Source organism: Grus americana, chromosome Z, assembly GCF_028858705.1.
Source record: "Grus americana isolate bGruAme1 chromosome Z, bGruAme1.mat, whole genome shotgun sequence".
Taxonomy (NCBI): domain Eukaryota; kingdom Metazoa; phylum Chordata; class Aves; order Gruiformes; family Gruidae; genus Grus; species Grus americana.
In genome coordinates this window covers 25152228-25173949 of record NC_072891.1, presented here as the reverse complement: position 1 = coordinate 25173949, position 21722 = coordinate 25152228, and the positions used below count along the sequence as shown (strand labels likewise).

The 21722-nt window shown below is 39.5% G+C and overlaps 1 protein-coding gene across 7 annotated transcripts in view; it reads right to left on the bottom strand.

The window, feature by feature from the left end:
* MAST4 (microtubule associated serine/threonine kinase family member 4) overlaps positions 1-21722 on the bottom strand; it is a 291542-nt gene that overhangs the window by 11064 nt on the left and 258756 nt on the right. For all 7 annotated transcript variants that reach the window (XM_054809945.1, XM_054809951.1, XM_054809946.1 and 4 more), the window contains 11 exons: positions 19013-19221; positions 18144-18282; positions 17004-17136; positions 16116-16281; positions 13020-13121; positions 8699-8821; positions 8345-8457; positions 6312-6439; positions 5977-6209; positions 3896-4096; positions 862-1091 (listed from right to left, as the gene is read on the bottom strand). In XM_054809945.1, the coding sequence (XP_054665920.1) occupies positions 862-1091; positions 3896-4096; positions 5977-6209; positions 6312-6439; positions 8345-8457; positions 8699-8821; positions 13020-13121; positions 16116-16281; positions 17004-17136; positions 18144-18282; positions 19013-19221 (1777 nt within the window). The remainder of the gene's footprint in view (positions 1-861; positions 1092-3895; positions 4097-5976; positions 6210-6311; positions 6440-8344; positions 8458-8698; positions 8822-13019; positions 13122-16115; positions 16282-17003; positions 17137-18143; positions 18283-19012; positions 19222-21722) is intronic.

The window sequence follows — 21722 nt, the reverse complement described above, 5'->3', positions numbered from 1 at the left end:
AAAACAAAGCACGATACAAAACTTCAAAGCTTTTGATATATTTGTAATCAATTTTTCAAAATTGTTTTAAGGTAGTTCAAATATTTTAGTTTATACACACACACACAATTTATATGTGTATCATATATAAATTATATAAAATATATGTTATCAACCTCAATTATAAAATAAATACATACATATTTTACAATCTGGGAGGTTGATAACCAATGAAACGCCAGAACTGCTGTATTTTCCCTTTAGCCTGTCTCCCACTTTGTTCAAATCAGCAGTGAACAGAGGATCAAAAATATATGATTTATTCACGACAGTCACTCTTTTTCCTGTGCCATAGAATCCTCAAAGGTATTCACAATTCCAAATGATTTACACAGTTCTACACAAAAGAAATCAGCCTACTTGCGTCTAGTAAAATACTGTTGACTTTCATGAATCCTTTAATTGACACAGTTCAATAAACTCCATGTATATTTCAACAATATCTGTTTATAATCTCCTAGTTCTGTAGATCCTGCCTTCAGTCAGAGAAGCCGCACCAACCCTTTCGTTTTCAGTGATGCAGTACTCTGAACTTAGACATGGCTGTTCACAATTGCCCAACTTGCCAAAAGTGGAAGTGATCCACGCAGAAGGGCAACATCATATGCAGGTACCACTTCTGCCAAAGGTGGCTTATGTTGTCCCTACAGCCAACACCGGTCTTGTGTACAGGCATGAATTTCATTCTAAGAAAATTGTTCGGCACATCACCACGATTTACGCAGTAACTGTTAACAGATACCAGAGGTACAAAAAACAAAAGCAAATACATCACTACAGTTTTTTGTGGCTGTATATAAGCAAAAAACTGTATTATCTTACCCAAACAATATGGTGCACAGTGTAGATATCGCTGTCACCGACGTAAACTCTGATTGCTCGGATGGTGAAGCCATACTTTTTTCCTGAACTATGAATTACTATCGGTTGATGAGGACTTGCAGCAGCAATCGATGAATCACGACTGGGAGATGAATCCCGGGAGGATGAAGGATCAGATGACAGGGAATGAGGAGACATAGGACTTCCCAAAGGAGAAACACCAAACACATCTGGAAGAAAAAAAATCTGCTTATTAGAGTACATTCTAAGCAGACAAAAATACAGACACAGAACAGGGAATTTGCTTAGTTTTATGACACCTTTGTGTCAAAATATATCATTGTCTTTGCATAAACACTCTCTCCTCCTCAATCGATGTGTATCTTAGTGAATGAGAAGTTTGACCAACAACTAAATATTAGAACTAAGTTTCTTTCCTGTAGCATAAACTGTATTTTTTAATGCAAGGGTTAACTTGTTAGATGTCGACTGCTTTTTCCTTTTAGATAGGAAACACAGTCATTGCTAACTTTGAAAGAACAACTCTCAGCCTCTTCCTAACAAACACTCATGAAAAGAAAATCAGAGTTTGGTAGCAGATGTTATTGTGACTACACCCAAAACCATCCCCCATATCATCCAGCACTGCTAAACAAAGCGCTAGTTGTTTTTTTGGTTTCGGTTATATATAGATACAGATAAAGACTACTGTAATTAAGCCACACTATCTAGTTGGTACATAGGACAGTAACTCAATGCTTGTCTCAAGCCTCCATTTCTACATTCTGCTACATCATGTAAGACCACAAGAATTTCTTGCAACAACAATATCAATTACAGCTTCATTTTATTTCATTGTTTCAAAAGCACTATGTGCTTATGCCTGTGCAAATGTAAACACAATTGCAGCAGCATAAAACACACTTTGGTGACTGTAACAGGTTGACAGCTCTGCAAAGGAATGCAGCCCAGAAATACTGCAGGTTTGGCGTCCGTGCCAAGCAGTATCATGCGAGGGCAGACATGCTTTGACAGCAGAGACACTAGTTCCTGGATGTGAGTCACCAGATGCTCCTAGAGATGGGTATCACTGGGTTAATGCTGAAATCCCACAGAACAGCCAAGCCCCAAGCGGGGTGTCACTGTCACCCTCTGGCTCTGAAACATGCCCACATGACCCGCCCTCTGCGTTCTGCTGCGTGTGGGACATGTCCTGCGACTCTCGGCTACGTGACTCATGTCGGGAACACTGGTTGTCTGTTGCTGTAGTTAATTTTACAGATAAACACAAATAAGATAGCTGTACCTAATATTGTCCAAAAACCCTAACATGTAAGATTTTGGTTGATATAGTTATAATGACAACATTTTCAGGCGCAGGCAAAGTTAAGTTTAGATTTTATAGAATGATGCTGAGATTAAACTGACAGAAAACGGTAGTTTAATGAGCACAGTAACTTGGTCATCTCTGAACTTAGTGATTCTTACTTGACAGCTGTGAAAGAACTACCAAAATACAAATACTAAAAAATATGTATATCATGCTCCTGTGATAGCTAATCTCAACAATTACCATGCACTACAGGCTCTCTACAAACAGAAAAAATAACCGTGGTGCTAACTGTTACAGCCGTTTACAAAAAGAACCACTTAAGACATTTCGGAGAGAAATATTATTTGGAAGAAAGAGTCTACACAAGGAACAAGCCCAGAGTGTTTGCAAGTCACTTGCAGTTTTCAGCACCAACACTGCCCTGAACAGGCTGAGCACATGGTCACTATCTTTCTCATTGTATAAATAAAGTCATCTTCACCTCCCTCATGCATTTTGTGAGAATGATCATTCACATTTGGACAGCATCACAGAAATGCTAAGTATTCTTTTCATTGTCACCTAGTTGTCCTCATTCAAGCAGGGGCAATTACTCCTCTGAGACTCAACATTTTCCTCTTGACTTATCTCATTAAAACATCCTCATGGTTAGCTGCTGGAATTACAGGTACTGCATAGGAAGCCTATGCCACTCTTTGAACTGTATGGTGAAGAAGGGTAGAAAACATGAGGTGAATCAGAAATTCCCGCAGTAACAGGGATCAGATGGGTCTTTCACCTCTCCAAAACACATGCATAATAGCAGAGTGTTTGCTCACCAAGGTATTAAAGAGCACACAGGGCATGTGTCCTTTACAACCCAAGGAGAGGTGAAGTCTGAGAGCCACAATCAACTCTCCAACACTGTACAATTCTCTACTAGCCTGAGGACTCAAAGCAACCTGCTGAAGTTAGTGTCAAAGCCACCTTTGAACATATGGAGCAAGTACAGGGTTACATTACCAGACCAGCAGATACTTAAATATCACATCTGAGGTCTCAAAGCAGCATATGGCCAGTATGCAAAGCTGAAATGTAATCCTACTTTTGGAAAAAATGCCTCAAATTTGGACTTTGATTCTGAACCAGTAAAAAGCAAAGCATCAATGGTTCATCTGGAAACACTCAATACTACTGTTATACTTCCACTTACTTATAGCGGTATTTCTGGCTTCAAATTCTGAGCGCTTCATGTAAGCCAACATAGTACGAACAGGAGCCTACATGCTATTTCTATGTTTGTGACGCTTCTCCAGCTTAACACCTTTCCTTATGGGAGACGAGACAGAACTAGTCAGGCTGAATGTGCTGCTGCAACAAACAGCTATTCTTGGAGCTGTACATAGTGAGCTACTTAAAACTTAAGCTACACTGCTGCAGGATGGGCCAAGGACTAAAGCCTGCATCCTGCTCTGCACGCAGTCGAACGCAAAGTAGTCGCCACTAAGCTATACTTTTGCCTGTCAGAGAAGGTTCCTCAGCTGTAACGTGACCACTGTAACTTGCTGATGAGATTGCATCATCTAGCAATGCATTTGAACAAGAGAAACAAAGAAGTGTGACACAAAATCCATTCTGGACTCTCCAACATCTTGCATTTACATCATAAAGCATCGAGTATGCATAAATCATAACTTTTCAAACAAAAATATTTATCTCTACCTCCAGGGATCATAAGGGACAAAGCACTTGCAGAAAGGGACTTTGTGACTTTTCCAGAGATCTTCTTTTTCTCTGTGCTTTCTAATCGCTGACGAGCCATATGAGATGCAACTTCACTGGGTGGCTTTGAGGAGTTATCAGTACTGTCCACACTCTCACTTCTTCCATTTATCTGATCTAAGTGCTCTGAAAAACTGCCAACTGTACAAAGAAAAAGGGATAAACACATTGAGGGAAAACTGGGGGTCAGGGAAGGGAAATGGTACAATTGTGAGATAGGAATTTTTCTTTCTGTTAAGATGTTCATAAAACAACATTACAGAAATCTGAGTAATTCTTCCTGACTTACAGAATGCATAAACATTAACAGAATGAATTGAAGCAACAGGTTTTTGTAGTCACTGACTAAAGTAAAAGAGACAAAAGCTGAAGCAAGTCTGGTATCTCAATATGCAGCACTCACCTGAGAGAACTTAATCATACATTTATTTTTTAATGTGAAGTCCTCCTAAAATAAATGAAAGACTCCAATCCCACATAAGTCACTATCAGCTTAACAACTTTTCCAAAATCATGAAAACAGTAAGTATAATTTTATTTTTACTTATTAAATTTTGCTTTTATTCTTTGGATGGTTTTCTACCACACAGGACAAGGATACCTGGCACAACTAAACCCAGTATTACAACCATATCAGTATTGGTCTATCATAAGTAATGAACTTCCACAATACTGAATGGAGGAAGGACAACAATGTTTCAAACAATGAAAAAAACCCATGAAGTTCTTGTGTCGCATGAACAACCTGCATGGGATTTCTTCAAAAATTGCAAGATGTCACAGGAAGTTTTATGACCTTACAAAACACGCACCAAGGGTAGGTCGCCTGTTTAAATACATAGCAGTAATTCCAAGTCTTCCTTTAAGGTCACTGAACATCCTGTTGCTACTGGACCACAGAAAAATGAAATTACTCTTAAGTGTAACTGATATGTGATGGAAGAGGATCAGATGCTTTGAGTTATCACTGTGACTGCTGTGCTAATGCCAACACCATAACACAGGACTGGGGGGAGTGAGCATGACTTGAGATACAGCACAGTCAAGGTTTTAGACAAGGTAAGGAGATGGAAATGGTTGTACAGCTGGATGAACCTAAGGAAATTTATTTTCCCGGAAATGGAGAGGAGGAAGTGGGAAGGAAAATGGGGACTATAAGGGAAATCAGGGGTATGGAAATAGAAAGGGGTAGCTTGAGAAAACTCAGTGAGGTACAGAAGAGAAATAAGCTGAAGACAGGTAAATGTGTAGAGAAGGTAACTAGAATCTATATATGGACAATCGTAAGATTGATATAGGCCTAGATCTGTGTTAAGTATCAGGTCTTCCAACAGTTATACAAAACTCCTCTGAAAGTACAAAACCAGAAGATACCAGGGCCCTGTATCCTACTGAAATGTGTGCAAATACTTGAGCTGGGAGAGGGATGCATAAAAGAAATAAATTAAGTAGGGAATGGTTTACAACACCCCGTCCTAGATTCCTAATGACAAAAGTGACTTCTGAAAGTCAGACAACACCAATTCTGAGGCAAACATCACTGAGATGTCTTAATTAAAAACACACAATGGTGCAGCACAGAGTGTTAGAATGTAGCAATACGGATCAGTTGGAATGACTGCAGGATGATCAATCAAAAGATCACCAGCTTCAGTGAGGGAAGATATAAAAATAGTTCTTTAAGTGCTCAAGGGATCTAAGACTCCCTTTCTCCACAGAACAGTCCTGCAAAGGCTCTATGGTCAAGTCACTGCTTTCTTCATTTGCCTAGCCCCCCTCTAGAGTCAGTGGGTTGACATCAAATGTTGGCATTTCCAAAAATGTTGACAAACTTTCCCATACATATTTTCACAGGATTTTATTAGCTTGTGCCTGAGGCCAAACCAGACCCCTCCTGGGATGGCTTTTTTTAAAAGTAATTCTGAAATACAGGACTTCTAAATCCATGAATGCTTGTGCTAAACAAAGAAGGTCCGCAACTATTTCTAATGTAATCAGTCAAGAGACCCACTGTGAATTACCTGATAGCGTGGAGCTGCTGATCGTACTTGCTGGAGTGGTTACTTCAGGTTCATCTTGCACTATATCCCCACTCACAAACACAGGCTTTTCCTGTTCCTCCCGGGGTCCCACTAAGCCGGCAGAATGATCCTGTTCTCCTTCAGCTGATATGGCCAACTTCGGAAGCAAACCAGAACTGTGTTGCTGCCTGCTGCTCTCAGTGTCAGAGGAGATGGATGTAGATATTTGTTGTCTGCGTTAAAAAGAAGCAAACTCTCATGCAGCTATTGAGATAAGGAGGCCCGCTACCTGGCAAGCAGGACTTGGACCACTTCCAGCACCTCCTTCTACTTACATTTCAGAATATTCTGAACTCCAGCTTAAAGATTCCACAGAAGGCAATGTTACACTTTTTGTTTTGTCTCCTGCATCTTCCTTTTCTTCAGCTTGTGTTTGAGTGACTCGATCTATGCTACTAAAAACCTATTACAGACAAAAAAACCCACAAAAAAACTCATCACTGACATATTTGCTATAAAAGGATATGCAGGAAAGCACATTTCAGGTTGTACTCTGCATGTTCTAAATGCTTATATAGTACTTCAGAGTGCAAACTTCAAATTTGTTGAGCCTTTAAATTTCCAAGAGTTTGTGTTCTTAAAATGCTTTCCTATTTTGCTTTCTTGGCTCCTCACGTACAGGGTCATGAATAACATCTCTTCTCATTATTAATTCATTAGCTTTCTCCCCATTTCACTGTGTGAACCAAGAGAGTGAAAACAAAATCCATAGCCTTGGGCTCTCTAGGTCACAGGACTAACGCACATCTTGGATTAATTCACAAACATAAAGCAAATCAAGGTAAAAAAAGCCCTAATCCTAAGATACTGACTTAGTCAGGTGTGGAAAGCAGAAAAATTAATCTGAATTGACTTTGAAGTTACAAATAAATTACTTGGCTAAAGGATTTTAAAAAAATAAACTCTGATCATTGGAAGTCTGTTGTTTGCTTAGCTGACAAGCAGCACACAGAAATTGTCAGCTGTATTTTCTGCAGCCCGAGAGGCACAGCTAGCAATGCAATGACATAACGACATTAAAGCAAACTATTACTGTGGTACAGAGCTTTCAAAAGGACAGAAGTTCACAGAATGAAGTTGGAAGGGACCTCTGCAGGTCATGTTGTCCAACCCTTCTGCACAAGCAGGGTCGCCTAAAGCTGGTTGCTCAGGACCATGTCCAGATGGCTTTTGAAGCCAAGGATGGACATTCCGCATCCTCTCTGGACAACCTGTGCCAGTGCTTGATAACCCTCACAGTAAAAAAAAAAAGTTTCCTTGTCTTCAAACAGAACTTGCTGCGTTGCAGTTTGTGCCCATTGCCTCTCATCCAAGTTACCTCCAAAGAGACTGTGTCATTTACGAGTATCTGAATTTAAAACATATCACCGAGTCAAAGTAAGTAGTTTACATAGAGTGAGGATAACTACATCCACGATTCCTGTCTCTGATCTTCCATGACATCACACATACAATACATACATAGTACTGAAGAGCCAGAATAAAATCCACCAATGCATTAAAGCATAACCCAGGACAAACAAGATACACAGATTTACCAAATACCTTTAAACAGTTCCTAAAGAAGGTTAAAGAAACTTTTTAAATAGAAAACTTTTGAAAATCACTGCTGGATGCTATGTTAAGACTAAAAGCACACTCATTAGGCATTCCACTTCCATTATTTCCTGCCAAATTACCCTCCACAGTACTTTCTGAACATGTCCACTCTGCTCCCAGTGGTGTCCCTTGTCCGGCAATGATCAGCTTTCATCTAAACTACATATACTACCCTTTGGACAGCTTTACCTTCAATTCACAGCATTCGAATCACTCCTTCAAATCCCTATCTCTCCTCAACCAAATCACATGCTCACCACTACTTTGCTTTTTTCCTTCAGTCTAACGTAATTTAATTAGTAGCTACTACAGACTAGTACTGTAATCTTTATTATGCCATCACCTGCAAGATACTCAGGAGCAACATACAAACTATGTACAAGAAAACCAATGTAAGGAACACGCATTAGCATTTAACAGAATGGTTTCCCTAAAATTTATCTACACTATCATGAATTTTCTATAGAAAATACCAACCTGCCTATATAATTTCCTATTATCTTCTCAAGGATTCAAGAAATAACTTTCCTACAGAATCTTCCCATGTTTTGATTTAATGGCATTCATTTAATTCTTGCTCAATTTCAGTTAACATTTCTTGAAGAAACAATGTCCTATACATATTCCCATATCTAGCATTTCCAAAGTCTATAAAAGCCGCAAAATGTTTATGTGCATAATACATACTGACATAACTATTTTTACTTACTTTTGAGAATCTGTGTGAACATGAGGAAAACTGTCTTATCTCCAAATTAAAATCTTCATCATTGGTATCATCTTCTTCCTCAGTTTCCATATGGTGGTATTTCTCAGAACGAGCTACAGACAAGGAAAATAAAGTACGTGAATTTATCAGGAAGAATGGGTACCAAGATTTAATATTAACTAAAACTGTAATTTTATTCTTAAGATTATTTCTGCTGAAATGTAAAACCACCGGTAAAATTGCAAGCTGCCATTGGTTCTGATAAAGATTTTTCTAAGCAGCTGGCAAAAGTCAAAGGCAGTGATTATTTAAACAAGGCATTCATCACAGTTTTTAATACCACCAAACACCTACTGTCAAAATAGCTTGTGTCATCTTCAGACTCCAATTGTGGAATGAATTCTGCTTTCTGCCTCAGCAGACTATTCCAGTCAAGGCTCCTGAAGAACTGATGCTGCTTTACTTCATATGCACCACCTGGGGGAGCCAGAGAAAAACACTAAGCAAATTATACCGAATCCTCTGACATTAATTCAACCAAACCCCTGGCCAAACAAGGCAAATTATCATGGAAAGGCATAGTTATCACTGTAGGCAGGAACTTTTACTACCCATTTCCAGTAGAATCTCCTAAAACTGTCAGAGCACCTCCTCATCCCTGTTTTGTTGTTGCCATTTCTTTAATAGTGGTAGCATTGCTCTATCATCTTCCCCCTTTTAACATATCTATTTTTCTGGATATACTAATTGTTACCTATCGGCTACACATTAGTCAGAAGCATCAGATGTAGCAGTAGTCGTCATCGAAATGTAAGTATGTGCACTACATGAGTAAGTCCAAGTTTGAAAGTAACGAAGAATGATTCTTAATAGTAGCTCAATGAAAATACCATTGCTGATCAGGAGCTGCTTTTGGTGTTTTATTCTAGTAATACACAATTCTATAGGAAATATCTTATAATTGATCTTCTTATGCATTACTGCCTACTTGTTATAATATATGTTAAACAATCACACTAGTTTCAGGTTAAGAAACAACTACAAGAACGCAATAAAATACTGGAGTTTTTGTCCTGGGGAAGTGGGCGATGATGTTAATAAGCATAAATCTAATTCTAAAAACTGAACAGGTAACCTGCAGCAGAAAGAGTTACTGCCAACTTGACTGTATTGGGTTTGCATGGTATGCTTTTAGTAGAGGGGGGGCCTACAGGGGTGGCTTCTGTGAGAAGCTGCCAGAAGCTTCCCCCATGTCTGACAGAGCCAATGCCAGCCGGCTCCAAGATGGACCTGCTGCTGGCCAAGGCTGAGCCCATCAGCCATGGTGGTAGCGCCTCTGGGGTAACGTGTTTACAAAAGAGTAAAAAACTGCTGCACAACAGCAGCCAGAAGAGAGGAGTGAGAAGATGTGAGAGGAACAACTCCGCAGACACCCAGGTCAGTGAAGAAGGAGGGGGAGGAGGTGCTCCAGGCAGTGGAGCAGAGATTCCCCTACAGCCCCTGGAGAAGACCATGGTGAGGCAGGCTGTCCCCCTGCAGCCCATGGAGGTCCATGGTGGAGCAGAGATTCCACCTGCAGCCCGTGGAGGACCCCACGCTGGAGCAGGTGGAGGCACCTGGAAGGAGGCTGTGACCCCATGCGAAGCCCATGCTGGAGCAGGCTCCTGGCAGGACCTGTGGCCCCATGGAGAGAGGAGCCCATGCTGGAGCAGGTTTGCTGGCAGGACTTGTGACCCCGTGGAAGGGACCCTCGCTGGAGCAGTCTGTTCCTGAAGGGCTGCACCCCATGGGGAACCCACGCTGGAGCAGTTTGTGAAGAACTGCAGCCTGTGGGAAGGACTCACGTTGGAGAAGTTGCTGAAGGACTGTCTCCCATGGGAGGGACCCCAGGCTGGAGCAGGCGAAGAGTGTAAGGAGGAAGGAGCAGCAGAGACAATGCGTGATGAACTGACCACAAACCCCACTCCCTGCGCCACTTGGGGGGAGGAGGTAGAGAAATCCAGAGTGAAGCTGAGCCCAGGAAGACAGAAGGGGCGGGGGAAAGGTTTATTTAGATTTGTTCTTATTTCTAATTATCCTACTCCATTGTTAACTGGCAATAATGTAAATTAATTTCCCTGAGTCGAGTCAGTTTTAATTGTGATGGTAATCACCGAGTGATTGGTCCTTATCTCGACCCAGGAGCCTTTTGTCATATTTTCCCTCCCCTGTACAGCTGAGGAGGGCAGTGACAGAGTAGTTTGATGGGCACTTGGTGGTCAGCCAAGGTCAACCCACCACACTGTTACAGCATGTAAACTTCCCTATGCCAAGGCTAAGTCAGGAAAGAGCCATAGTAAAAAGTGTGAAGTCTCTACCAGGATTGGTCTCTAAGTCAGAGTGTCAAGATCTCTAGGTTGGGTTCTTTGCTTTTCTGACTGCACCAGGGAAAAATTCATAAAAGCCGAATTTTCCCAAAGGAAATCAAAATCACATCTCATTGTAAGTCAGTAGCCAAGGAGTGAACATTTCTCTGAGCACAGTAATGGGATATTATGCCAGAATTGTATAATTCTTGATTGGATTCACACACTTCAAACCCAAAGAGGTCGTTTTTCTGTCATTTTCCTTCTTCAAAACAAGTATAGTATCTACCTCTCTTCCTATAACCTGACTATGCCACTCAGGTCTCCTGAGCAAATACACAATTACGATGTTCATGGAGTATTATGCAGCTAGCTAATACGTATTAAATAGATAAGGCTGTCATTTGAAACGCATGGTGGAGCCTGGGATAAACTGTGCTATTTTCCAGTACCCTCCGGGGTCCTGTCACATTGCAGCCTCCGTTCCTGTGAGTTGCTTCTGACACTTAAAAAACCCCAACAACTTTGTTGCGGTTTCTAAACATCCCTCTGCGCTTCAAAGAAATGCCTGCCCAATTTCCTTCTTCGGACTGCCAGCTCTTGAGAGACCACGAACAGTTGAAAGAAATCAGCCCATAAAGGAGGTGCACAGATGCTCCATGTGGTGGCACTGACCATTACAGTAGTGAAGCCAGCCTCATCCTAGCCAATTCACTTTCTCAACCAGCTGTAACAAAAGAGGCAGAATTTGCAATCTACTTCTGATCCAGCCTCTCACAGGGTGACAGTCTTGAATTAACACTGTGTTTACCAGGAAAAAGCATCCTAACAATGAATCAATGCCTGAAAGGAGTATACTTAAAACAAGGGAGTGAAACTCGTTGTGGCTCTTCGTTTTGCCCTCAGCAGTGGTGCCCTTTGCAGCGGATGAAGCAGGCAGCAGGTGGAGAAGCTGACTTGGGGCATGACACCTCCCTCACTCTTAACTTGTTCAACATGGGGCAAGGGAGAACAATAAACTTTGCTGGATGCCACTTACTCCAGACCATCAGCTACAGTGATGTCTAAGGGCTATTCACACAGATCCCAGATGCTCAGGGAGCAAGGGAGGTGTAGTTTACTCAACTCAGTCACGTCACCGTGTCCCAAAGGAAGGCCTGTCATTTGGGACCATGTCAGTAGTACTTGGGGTCTGGGTTATACTCATGCTCCCCCTGAGTAACCGTGGTAAGGCCAGTTATGAACCGATTCCTAAAGCTCCTTTTTATATTAGTTCTAAAAATACGCAGTACAATCTGACCACTGGACTCAGTTTTGCCAGCAATTTCCAAGTACTCTCATGCTGACTCACACTGCCACTTGGTTTCCTTGGCATCCCCAGTATTATGGCCATGGCACTATAAATAAGATTATACCTTTATATTCAGGCTCTCATGTAGGATGCCTTTTTTTCTGTATTTACATAGCGCTCTGCCCAGTGGGATGGCAGTCAGTGACTAGGGTTCCCATACATTAACACTTTTCATGTGCAGTATTATTCATTACTACCTCTCACCCAAATTCCCAAATAAATCCTGCTCCATCAACTAACAAATAAACTCTATTACATAAATGCACAGTGCTTTCATTAGCCTATGCAGGCTCACCGCTCCTAATGCCACATGCCAGATTCTTCTCTTGAAATGGAATGAGCACTGAACGACCACAGTGGAATAAGCTGGCAGGTTGTGTTCTCACTGATACCCATTTACTTCCTTAACATTCACACTTTTGGTTTTATTCTTTTCCATGCAAGGTAGCAGTGCTTGCTGAATGAGAATGACAAGATCTTTCACAATACAACCTCAGACAGTAATTTCTGAATAATTAGTTTGAGTACTCATCACCGACTCTAAAGCCTGGAGGAACTAATTTGCCAGGCTAAGATACTTCTGAAAAAGGAAGCATCAGTTGTATTTTGATTCCCCTTCTCTATTTCTGCATCTAGTTATCTAATACTGTATTCATGAAGGAACTCCGTCCCATGGCTAACTGAATCTTTGAGAAATTTCTGGTTTACTTATCAAATTGAGAGAAGAGTAAATGCGAATGACCACACATAAACTCAAAAAAAAAAAAAAAAAAAAAAAAAAAAAGGACAGTCATCATCTTTTTAAGCTCATATTACTGGTCCGAATCTGTAAGATACCCTCTGCTATAATGGCATGTTGTCATGCTACTTGCCATGACAGATGTTTCCTGGGCAAAACAAACAGATGAACAAAAGCTCCCAATGCCAAACATAGAAGCTATTTCTAGCACAGTAACAACTTAAAATAGTGCCTCCTAACCTGTTCCCAGTCTTTCCAAAGGATTCTGCCTGAGCAGCAAGGTAATCAGATCCTGCGCATCTGGAGGTGGTGCTTCATCCTTTTCAGGCCAGTTGATTTCATCTAGCACAACAGAAAAGTTTTTTGTCATTACTAAAATCTGATCCCAATATTAAGCAGAAACTGTGTGAAAGCTCTCATAGTGACCTAGCAATAAAGTCAGAGTTAAGGCAACTTTTCCAAGTTGCGCTCTGTTGCATACCAATTACTTCTGATTTTTATACTCTCTATGCAGACTCTATAAACATGTTATGTTCCCATTTTCCTCAGAAGTATCCTTTAACCCAAAACAGTGTTTAACAACAGAATACAGGAATGCTTGGCTCATGGAAAACTATTACAAAAAACTGGCACAACTCGTATGTTGTCCCTTCTCCCTGCCCCCCCTCAAAAGCATGGTTTAAATTTTAGTTCTGTTCCATGGAAACTGCTGTTAAGATGGACACAGCTGACCTGACCCAACAGTCACTGCTCACATCTGTAATCCTTCTCTAATGCTAGTAGACTCACTGAAGTAATTTCTCCCATGACTGAGGGCCGAGGTATCGGATTCTGCTCTAGAGAGATACATGCCAATAGAGCTTTTTTCCAAGTGTCTCATACCTTAGAGGAAAACCACCTCTCTCTACTGACTCTTATACTACTAAGGCTTTTGCACTTCATAGCAAGTTGGACCTAAACCATGGAATCAAGATATTAAACCCTGCAGTATTCAGATAAGGCTGAATAAAAATTCCACCAAACTTTCATTTAAATTAAACAATGGAAAATTGTGCCAGCTTCAATATGAGCATGAACTTTGTAACAACTTTCAGCAAGTTTTGTCTGATTTTTAGCAGAAGCTGCCTCCACAAATGTAGTATTTTGCAGGTTTAGACAGAACTCTGCAGAAGTTTCTTGGGAGGTACAAGGATTTTGGCATCAGAGAAACAGAATGCCAGGAGCTCAGGAAATACAGAAGGCTGTTAAGTATTTTGTTGTCATTATATCATCAAGATTTTTTCTTCAAAGGGATCATAATTGGAGAAATAATCATCAGAAGCTACACAGAAGTTTAATCTTTGTATTTCAGAGTTTAAGGAAAGGTACTGAAACAAACAGGCATGAAACTTAACCTGTTTCTGGAGCATTTTTTTTAAGCCCAATCATTTTAGGCACCTAAGTTTACACTGATGCCTCCCACAGTGGTACACCTTGGGGGCAGGAAAGGCAACCTACAATGAAAGAGTAAAGTAAAATGAGGGGACAAGATTTTAAAATGTATTCTAAAGTAGAATGTAGATTTCACCCACAGAAACTGGACTGAAAGTCTAGGGTATAGTTTTGGTTCTTTAACACAGTTTTTACAGTTGAATACAAGGGAACATATTTTAGCACATGAAACATCCAACAAAACAGTTCTCCTGCAGATACTGACAGAATGATTTCAATAAGTAAGGACATTTAAAATAGAAGAGAAGAAACTGACATGTCAACATCGAAACAAGAAACTAAGCTGACCAATGGTCTGGAGAGTGAGTGGGAATAGAACAGGCTTACAAACATACACTTCTACACATAATTTCTGGAAGATAAATGGACACATTCAAACAGATAAAGTTATTTACATAAGTATCAGCTAGATTGTACCACATGACAATTTGTTTTACAAAATGTAAAATTAATACCGCATGCAATATAAAGTCTAAAGTGCAAATTTTGTCATTAGTTTTAGACTATTCCCTCCCCTTCTCCCAGTCAGAGTGTGAAGATAAAAACACATGTGCATGTGTCTGGAAATGCAATAAAAACATGAGTTATTTCCATGTTTGCCTGCCTACAGCTTCCACTGCAGTTTAAATCTGATTTGGAAAATAAAGCATGAATATGCATTGCAGCCGTGAGGCATCCAGAACAAAGCCAGCATTTGCTGCTTCTGTTAATTAAACAGTTGATTCTCCTAGCCACTAAGGCCTAAGCATATCATATCAGAAAACAACATTGTTATAAATCCATGAACAGCTAGGATGTTGTATAAAGAGGTCATATACTAGAGGCAACTCACAAATCCATTTCATTACAGTTTACAAACAAGTCTGGCTTTCAACTTCAGAGATGGAGGAAAGATGACGATCGTGTCTCCTTAAGTACAAAAGGGGATTTGTTCTATTCTCAGAGAATAAGGAACCAGAGGTGTGGTTAGTTTTGTTTCTGTTGGGGTTTTTGTATGCTTCTTTGGGGGGTTGGTGTTTTTTTTTGTCTTAGCTACTAGACCTTTTAAGCAGACCATAAAACAGACTGGGAAATATTCAGTAACAGAGGTGTCATTCTGTTAAATTTTTGGCATAAATAGAGGCCCTCTACATCTATGCATCTGGGAAATTTATGGAAACAGCAGGTAGGATAGTAAACAGCTCTGTTTAATTATCAATCAGTTTTGCCACAAGCCACATAACAATACTTAGGGTCAGCTTGCAGGTTAAGATCTAAAAGGTTATTGAATTTTAAATGGAAGAAGAACAGCTGCTACAGGAATAACATTACATTACAACAATCACCAATGAAATCATTAACAATCTGTGAATTGAATTTGTTTCCTTCTCCTTCTCATTATTTATTATTTGGGAGACATTTGTTTTAGGGTTTTATTACATCTTTGCTAATTTCTTCATTGTGCCATGAGGCATTTTCCTATTTATGCAAATTTATTTTAACTGTTTCTTCTCTGTTACAATTTCTCTACTAGAGACTGAAATAACTGTGCTATAGTGGCACTACTTTTCTACTAATACTGCTTTTCTTTTTCAAACAGTGAAGCTTAACCATTGCACTCTACATTACTGTATTTCTGTACTCAGCAACAATATACAGTAAGTTCAGCTTTTAATCCAAATTTATTCTTATTGCTTTGACAGCAAATTGTGAATTACAGTATTACAATAATGGTGGGTTTTTTGAGCAAAACTAGCTTCAAAACCTAGTCTATCAGTAAAGTTGTAAATATCTTTACTATTAACAGAAATTGAAATGTTTCACAGCAAGCTAAGAAATTTGGCGTTTTTTTGTGACAATCCTCACCGCTGATTACTTGTCCGAACAGCTCTTCTGGTGTATCTCCAAAGAATGGCACACACCCAACAAGAAATTCATAAAGTATAATTCCCATAGCCCACCAGTCCACTGGTTTTCCATAACCCTGTCTCAGTATCACTTCAGGAGCTATGTATTCAGGTGTACCACAGACCTAAAAGAAAGAAAATAAGCATGATGGTAAAACAAGTCTAGCTAGGCTATGTCACATCATTTATAATTCTTAAAATGTTAAATAATACGGAAACATGGAAAAATGGAATCCAGTAGGTTTTAGTCTGCTAAGTTTGCCTAACAGCTAATGTTTTTAGAATGACCTAGCTACATTTACAGGCATCATGTTCAACATTTGCATATCTGTCATTCAAAGGATAGTTTGCATTTTGTACATGGGAGTCCGTCATGGCAAGTATTTTATTTAACTTAAACATATCCTTATCTTCACATGAAAGTTGTGATGGTTTTATCTTAAGTAACTTTTACAGTGAACAGATTGTGAGCAACGGTAATGAGGCATGTTTAAAGGCAAATGGGCCATAGCAAGGATTTTTAGCACCCTTGGTTGTACAATGCACCATGAGCTCCACAAGTACTCTGCTGAGACTTCTGAATTCCTTAAAAAAACAGTTTTCCATTTGTCTCTCTCACAGATTCACTTGCACACAATTAGGTTGTTCATCTTACTAATAGGTCCTAATGTAGAGAAGAAAAATGCCTAGTATAATCTGCAGGGCTTCAGTAAAAGTAATTGACATACACAATTGGAACACCAATGCAGAAATAACAACAGTTTATACGGCATTGCGCTACATTCTACTGGCAAAATACCACTTTATTTGAACACTCAATGTAGAAATGAAAAAGGTTGTGTCTTACTTGTTTGTCAAGGAATTCTCTGGCATCCTTCTCAATGTGACCCTCATACAGATTGGTAGTCAAACTCATAAGCCCCACCTTTGACAGGCCAAAGTCTGTAAGCTTTATATGGCCCATGGATGTTACCAATAAGCTGAAAATTAGAATGATCTGAAGTTACTGTGATATAATTCAATGTTATGTGATTATTATTATTATAATACTCAGAGGAAAATGTTTCATTAGCACTGCAAAAATACAGACAGCTTAAAAAGTACTTTAAGCAGGTATAAAATAAACAAGTTAAAAAATCTGACAGCCTTACATTTGTTACTATTAGTATCAGATGTAAACAAACTTTTTATATGCAATTGCACAACATCTTATAGAATTATGTAAGTGTTGAGAGCTGAATGCTAGATGCTTTGAAGAAAAAGAAACAGTCATCACCTGAAAGACCTAAAATAGCATAAATGTCACTTTTGCAGTGAGGTAAGCATTTTCTGTCTGTAACCAGTTGGGTCATTCATTTGGAAAACAACCCCAAAATCTCAGGTATTAAGTTAGTCAGTAACTAATACTCCATTGACCTGAGGTATCACACTATGAAGGTATTATCACTCAACAGACATGACTCCAATTTTTTTTTTTTTTTTTAATGCAAACCAGGAAGATTAATAGAGCTGCAACAGCCATACGTTTTACTGCAGCTACTTGCTGGAATGTTATTTACATGTATAGGAGAAACATGGTACTTCTAAATGTGGAAAAAATCCCCCCAAAAACCATGAAACAGGAAAGGTTTTCTAATCTGGTCAATCTTGTTTTCATATATAAAAATATCTGCAAATTGATGATACTTTGTATTAAACAGTGTTTTAAGCATATTTTGAAAGATCCATTTCAGCCAGAAGTACTTTTTTTTTTAGCTACTCCAATAGCTTCTTCCATCTTAAAGATAGAAAATTTTACAGAGCTCTCTTGGAAAAAATGCATTTTCTGTAACTGCAGGTAATGAAAATTCACAGTGTGCAGAAATTGTGAATCTACATAATCACAATTAAAAAAAAATAATTCAAAAACATTCAAAGCAAGTTTACACCTTTCATATTTTATCTAGTAATTTCAAAGTCCTCTTTTGGTTATATTCTATATACATACTTGTCTGGTTTCAAATCCCTGTGTACAATTCCATAATTATGAAGGTATTCCAAGGCCAGAACAGTCTCTGCAAAGTACATCCTTGCCATGTCTACAGGTAAGGGACCCATATTCTTCATCAAAGTAGCACAGTCTCCACCTGTGGAAACAGGACAAATGTTCCAGATGACACTATAAATTCTGAGGTGTATCAGTATAATCCATATAGCCTGCAGAAAGAGACACAAACTGTAGTCATAAACGTTTATTTTCCTATCAGATGATTCAGTCGAACATGTAACCACACAAGCTACTGCACTGGAAACAGAGTGTGAAGCTGGGAGCAAGCAGTACAAGGGTTCAGCTGGAAATCAATAAAGTCTGTGCTGCTACTTTAAAAAAAAAAAAAGGCAAAAAAAAAAAAGAAAGCCCACACAACCATAGTCTGGGTATCTCATCTTCCACTACCTCTGTCCACTGTTCTCTTTCAGCATCAGTACCTTTTCAAATTGCTTCCTCTTCCCTCTTTCTTCGTAAAAATAACTATTACAAATACCCCAACATGTGCTAATGAAAATTTCAACTCCAGAGAAGCAAACAGCATTTTTCACATGAACTTTGAATGCTAGGACACTTATGATTACGGTCTATGAGGAACTTAAAAGAACTATGAGGAACTTCAAAGAGCAGTTATTTCCCATTATAGCTGGAGCACAAGCATTTTACAAGCTCTCACTGGAGATAATGACTGGGAAAAAAGTTGCCTTGTTGAATTTAGATCCTGAGGACACACAGGGGGCCTTTCTAATGCAAGGTCCACACAGGTTATGTTTCTTTCTTGGTATACAAAAACTCTCTTCTTTCTTGGTAAAACAGAACAAATATTTTACCTTCTACATATTCCATGACCATGCATAAATGACGTCTTGTTTCAAAGGAGCAATACATGCTGACAACAAATGGATTTTCTGCAAATGTCAAGATATCACGTTCGACAAAGGCCTGTTGGATCTGATTTCGGAGGATGAGATTCTGCTTATTAATTTTCTTCATGGCAAATCTTTGTCTGGTTTCTTTGTGTCTCACAAAATAAACCGCACTGAAGAAGTTCAAATGGGAGAGAAACAGAAAAATGTCTGAATGACTATTAAAAATGTATTTTAAAATACTTTTTAAAATAAACAAATAAATCTATTTTTTAAAAAACCTGTGTGTTAGAGAAGAATTGGTTTTAATTTAATGTAGTTGACCTGCCTTTCACTGTAGAGAATGACTACAAACCTTATTTTGTTTCCTAACCAGGATGAATGTCAGTAAACACAAGTTAGTACACAAACTAAACCCAAACAAATCCCTCCCTGTGCCCCAAAGCAAACAACAGATATAGCAAATGCCCCCCCCAGAGACAGCAAATGCTCTCAGCACAGGCAGACTTTGGGCGTTTCCATCAACAAAGAATTATATACAAAACCCAGCTATGGCACAGTGTTATAAATCATTCTGATGAATGCTTATTCTGTAAGTGTGCTGTCAGATAATTATGACTCAGACTCCATTCAGGGGATTTTAAAACATGTCACAGGTTTCTCAGGAACGTTGCTCAGAAGTTGCTCGATGGGGTGGCTCCCTCATTGCCAGGTGCAAAATCTTCTGTTCTTGTTCAGTCCCTGACATCAGCATTGATTCGTATCAGGGGCAGGTCACCAGTAGGTAATCGGAAACAAAGATCGCTGCATTAACCACACGGTAATGTGGGATTAAGGTGTATCTTGACATGCAGAACTTCCACTGGGGTACTGGGTACAAAGTTTCCTGTAAGCTTGGTGAGATAAGGTCAAGGCAGCGAGGGAAACAAAGTGAAAGAAAACCTCACATGGACAAGCCTTCTTTCTTTCAAGGCTCAAGAGAAGGAATCACCCTGCTGTGAAACATTGACGCAGGACATTATTGCTGCGTTTCTCTAAATCCCCTTGAGGCAAATCCTGAATATGTTTGCCTTGCTTGAAATTTACTTTGTAGCGTTTAATGCTTACAGCATCTCCAGTATATAATTACCAGAATACCGAGTACTTATGGAAAGAAAGGACTAAAAGGAGAAAATAGAGAGGGGGAAAAATGGGACTCAATGTAGTTTTTAAATTCAATTTGTTGTCCCCATGAGGTCCAACTATCAGCATATAATTATTTATTTAAACACAAAAAGTAGTTCTTGCCTTACTATTTCTATGAAGATCTTCCCATCGCTACCAAAGTTACAGGGCACTGAAAAAAATCAACATGTTTCTGCTTTCCTTTGTGGAGAAAAACTTTTTCTACACAAAAAAGTTTCTCTTATTGATTCCAAAAGCTTTCATTAATTCCTTGTTCTTGTCTGAGCACGGGGCAGGTAAAAGACATTACACTATTATGAAAGTAGGGGGAAATCACCTTGGGCAAAACCCAAGACAAACCCCACCCTTCACGCCTCCTCCTAAGTCTCATTCCTTGCTGCCCCTCCCAAACTGGAATAAAGACCAAGTTATTCAGCTCCAGTACTCCTCCCTGCTGGCTTCACGCCTTTTGTCCTCCTGCACCTCTTCCTACCACTCCCCTCATACTCCTCTCCCCACCTCTTCATCACAACTCTTTTTCATTGCTTTTCTTTCCCTTACATTCTGGTTTTTCTCTCTTTTTTGTTGCTATCACCTGTCAGTCAGTTTTAGCTTCTTAATCTCCTGTAATTTAATCTTTTCTTGTCCCTATTTCAGTCCCCTTGTGCACTCCTGGCACGTAGAAAAGTGAGCCCTTCAGGTGCCTGAAGCTGCAATCCTTAACAAAAAAAAAAAAGTTATATGAATGAACTGAGGACTGCCTGAGGACTCAGCATGCAGATCTTTCTCAGAGCTTTAATTTGGACAGCATGTCAAGATGAATTCTTGAAAGACAAATATTAACCAGAGCATATTATTACAGCGCCTTAATAAATCCCCTCTGCAGATCATGTGGATCTATAGGGTCATTGCTACCATATTTAAAGATGAAGAACCAGTAAGTTCTAAGGACTATCTAGTCCAGTAAATATTCAGGATATGCTATGTTGCCCCAGCACTCTAAATTGCATTCTCCAGTCTTACAGTCACAGGCAGGTAATTGTATAACTTTCCACTAGGATTCAGTTATCTACAATTCCTCAGGAAAAAACTGTTTAGTTCAAGTGTACCAGACTCATGCGACAACTGCAACACAATTGTGTGTCTCACATTTACACATGCATACACTGTTTACGCTATATAAAGTGCTTTTAAATGATCTTCAACGTATAAGAATGTCTAGTATCACTTATTCACATTCTCTTATCACAGTAACCCTAGCAAACAGCATTTATGCTTTACAAAGAAAACTATGCCCTAGTCAGCAGCATGTTATTCCTGTAGGAGACCTCCTTTCTTCCTCCAGGACGCTCCCAGTTCACAGCGGTGATGCCATTTCCTCAGCCTACCAGTACACTAAACTAATAAGCACGCTGCGACAACTGCACCCAGGACTGCCTGTGACACTGGTGTTCTCAGCTCCCACAGTTCCAAAGAGCGTATTAGAATTTGCTGAAATGTCAATAAAATG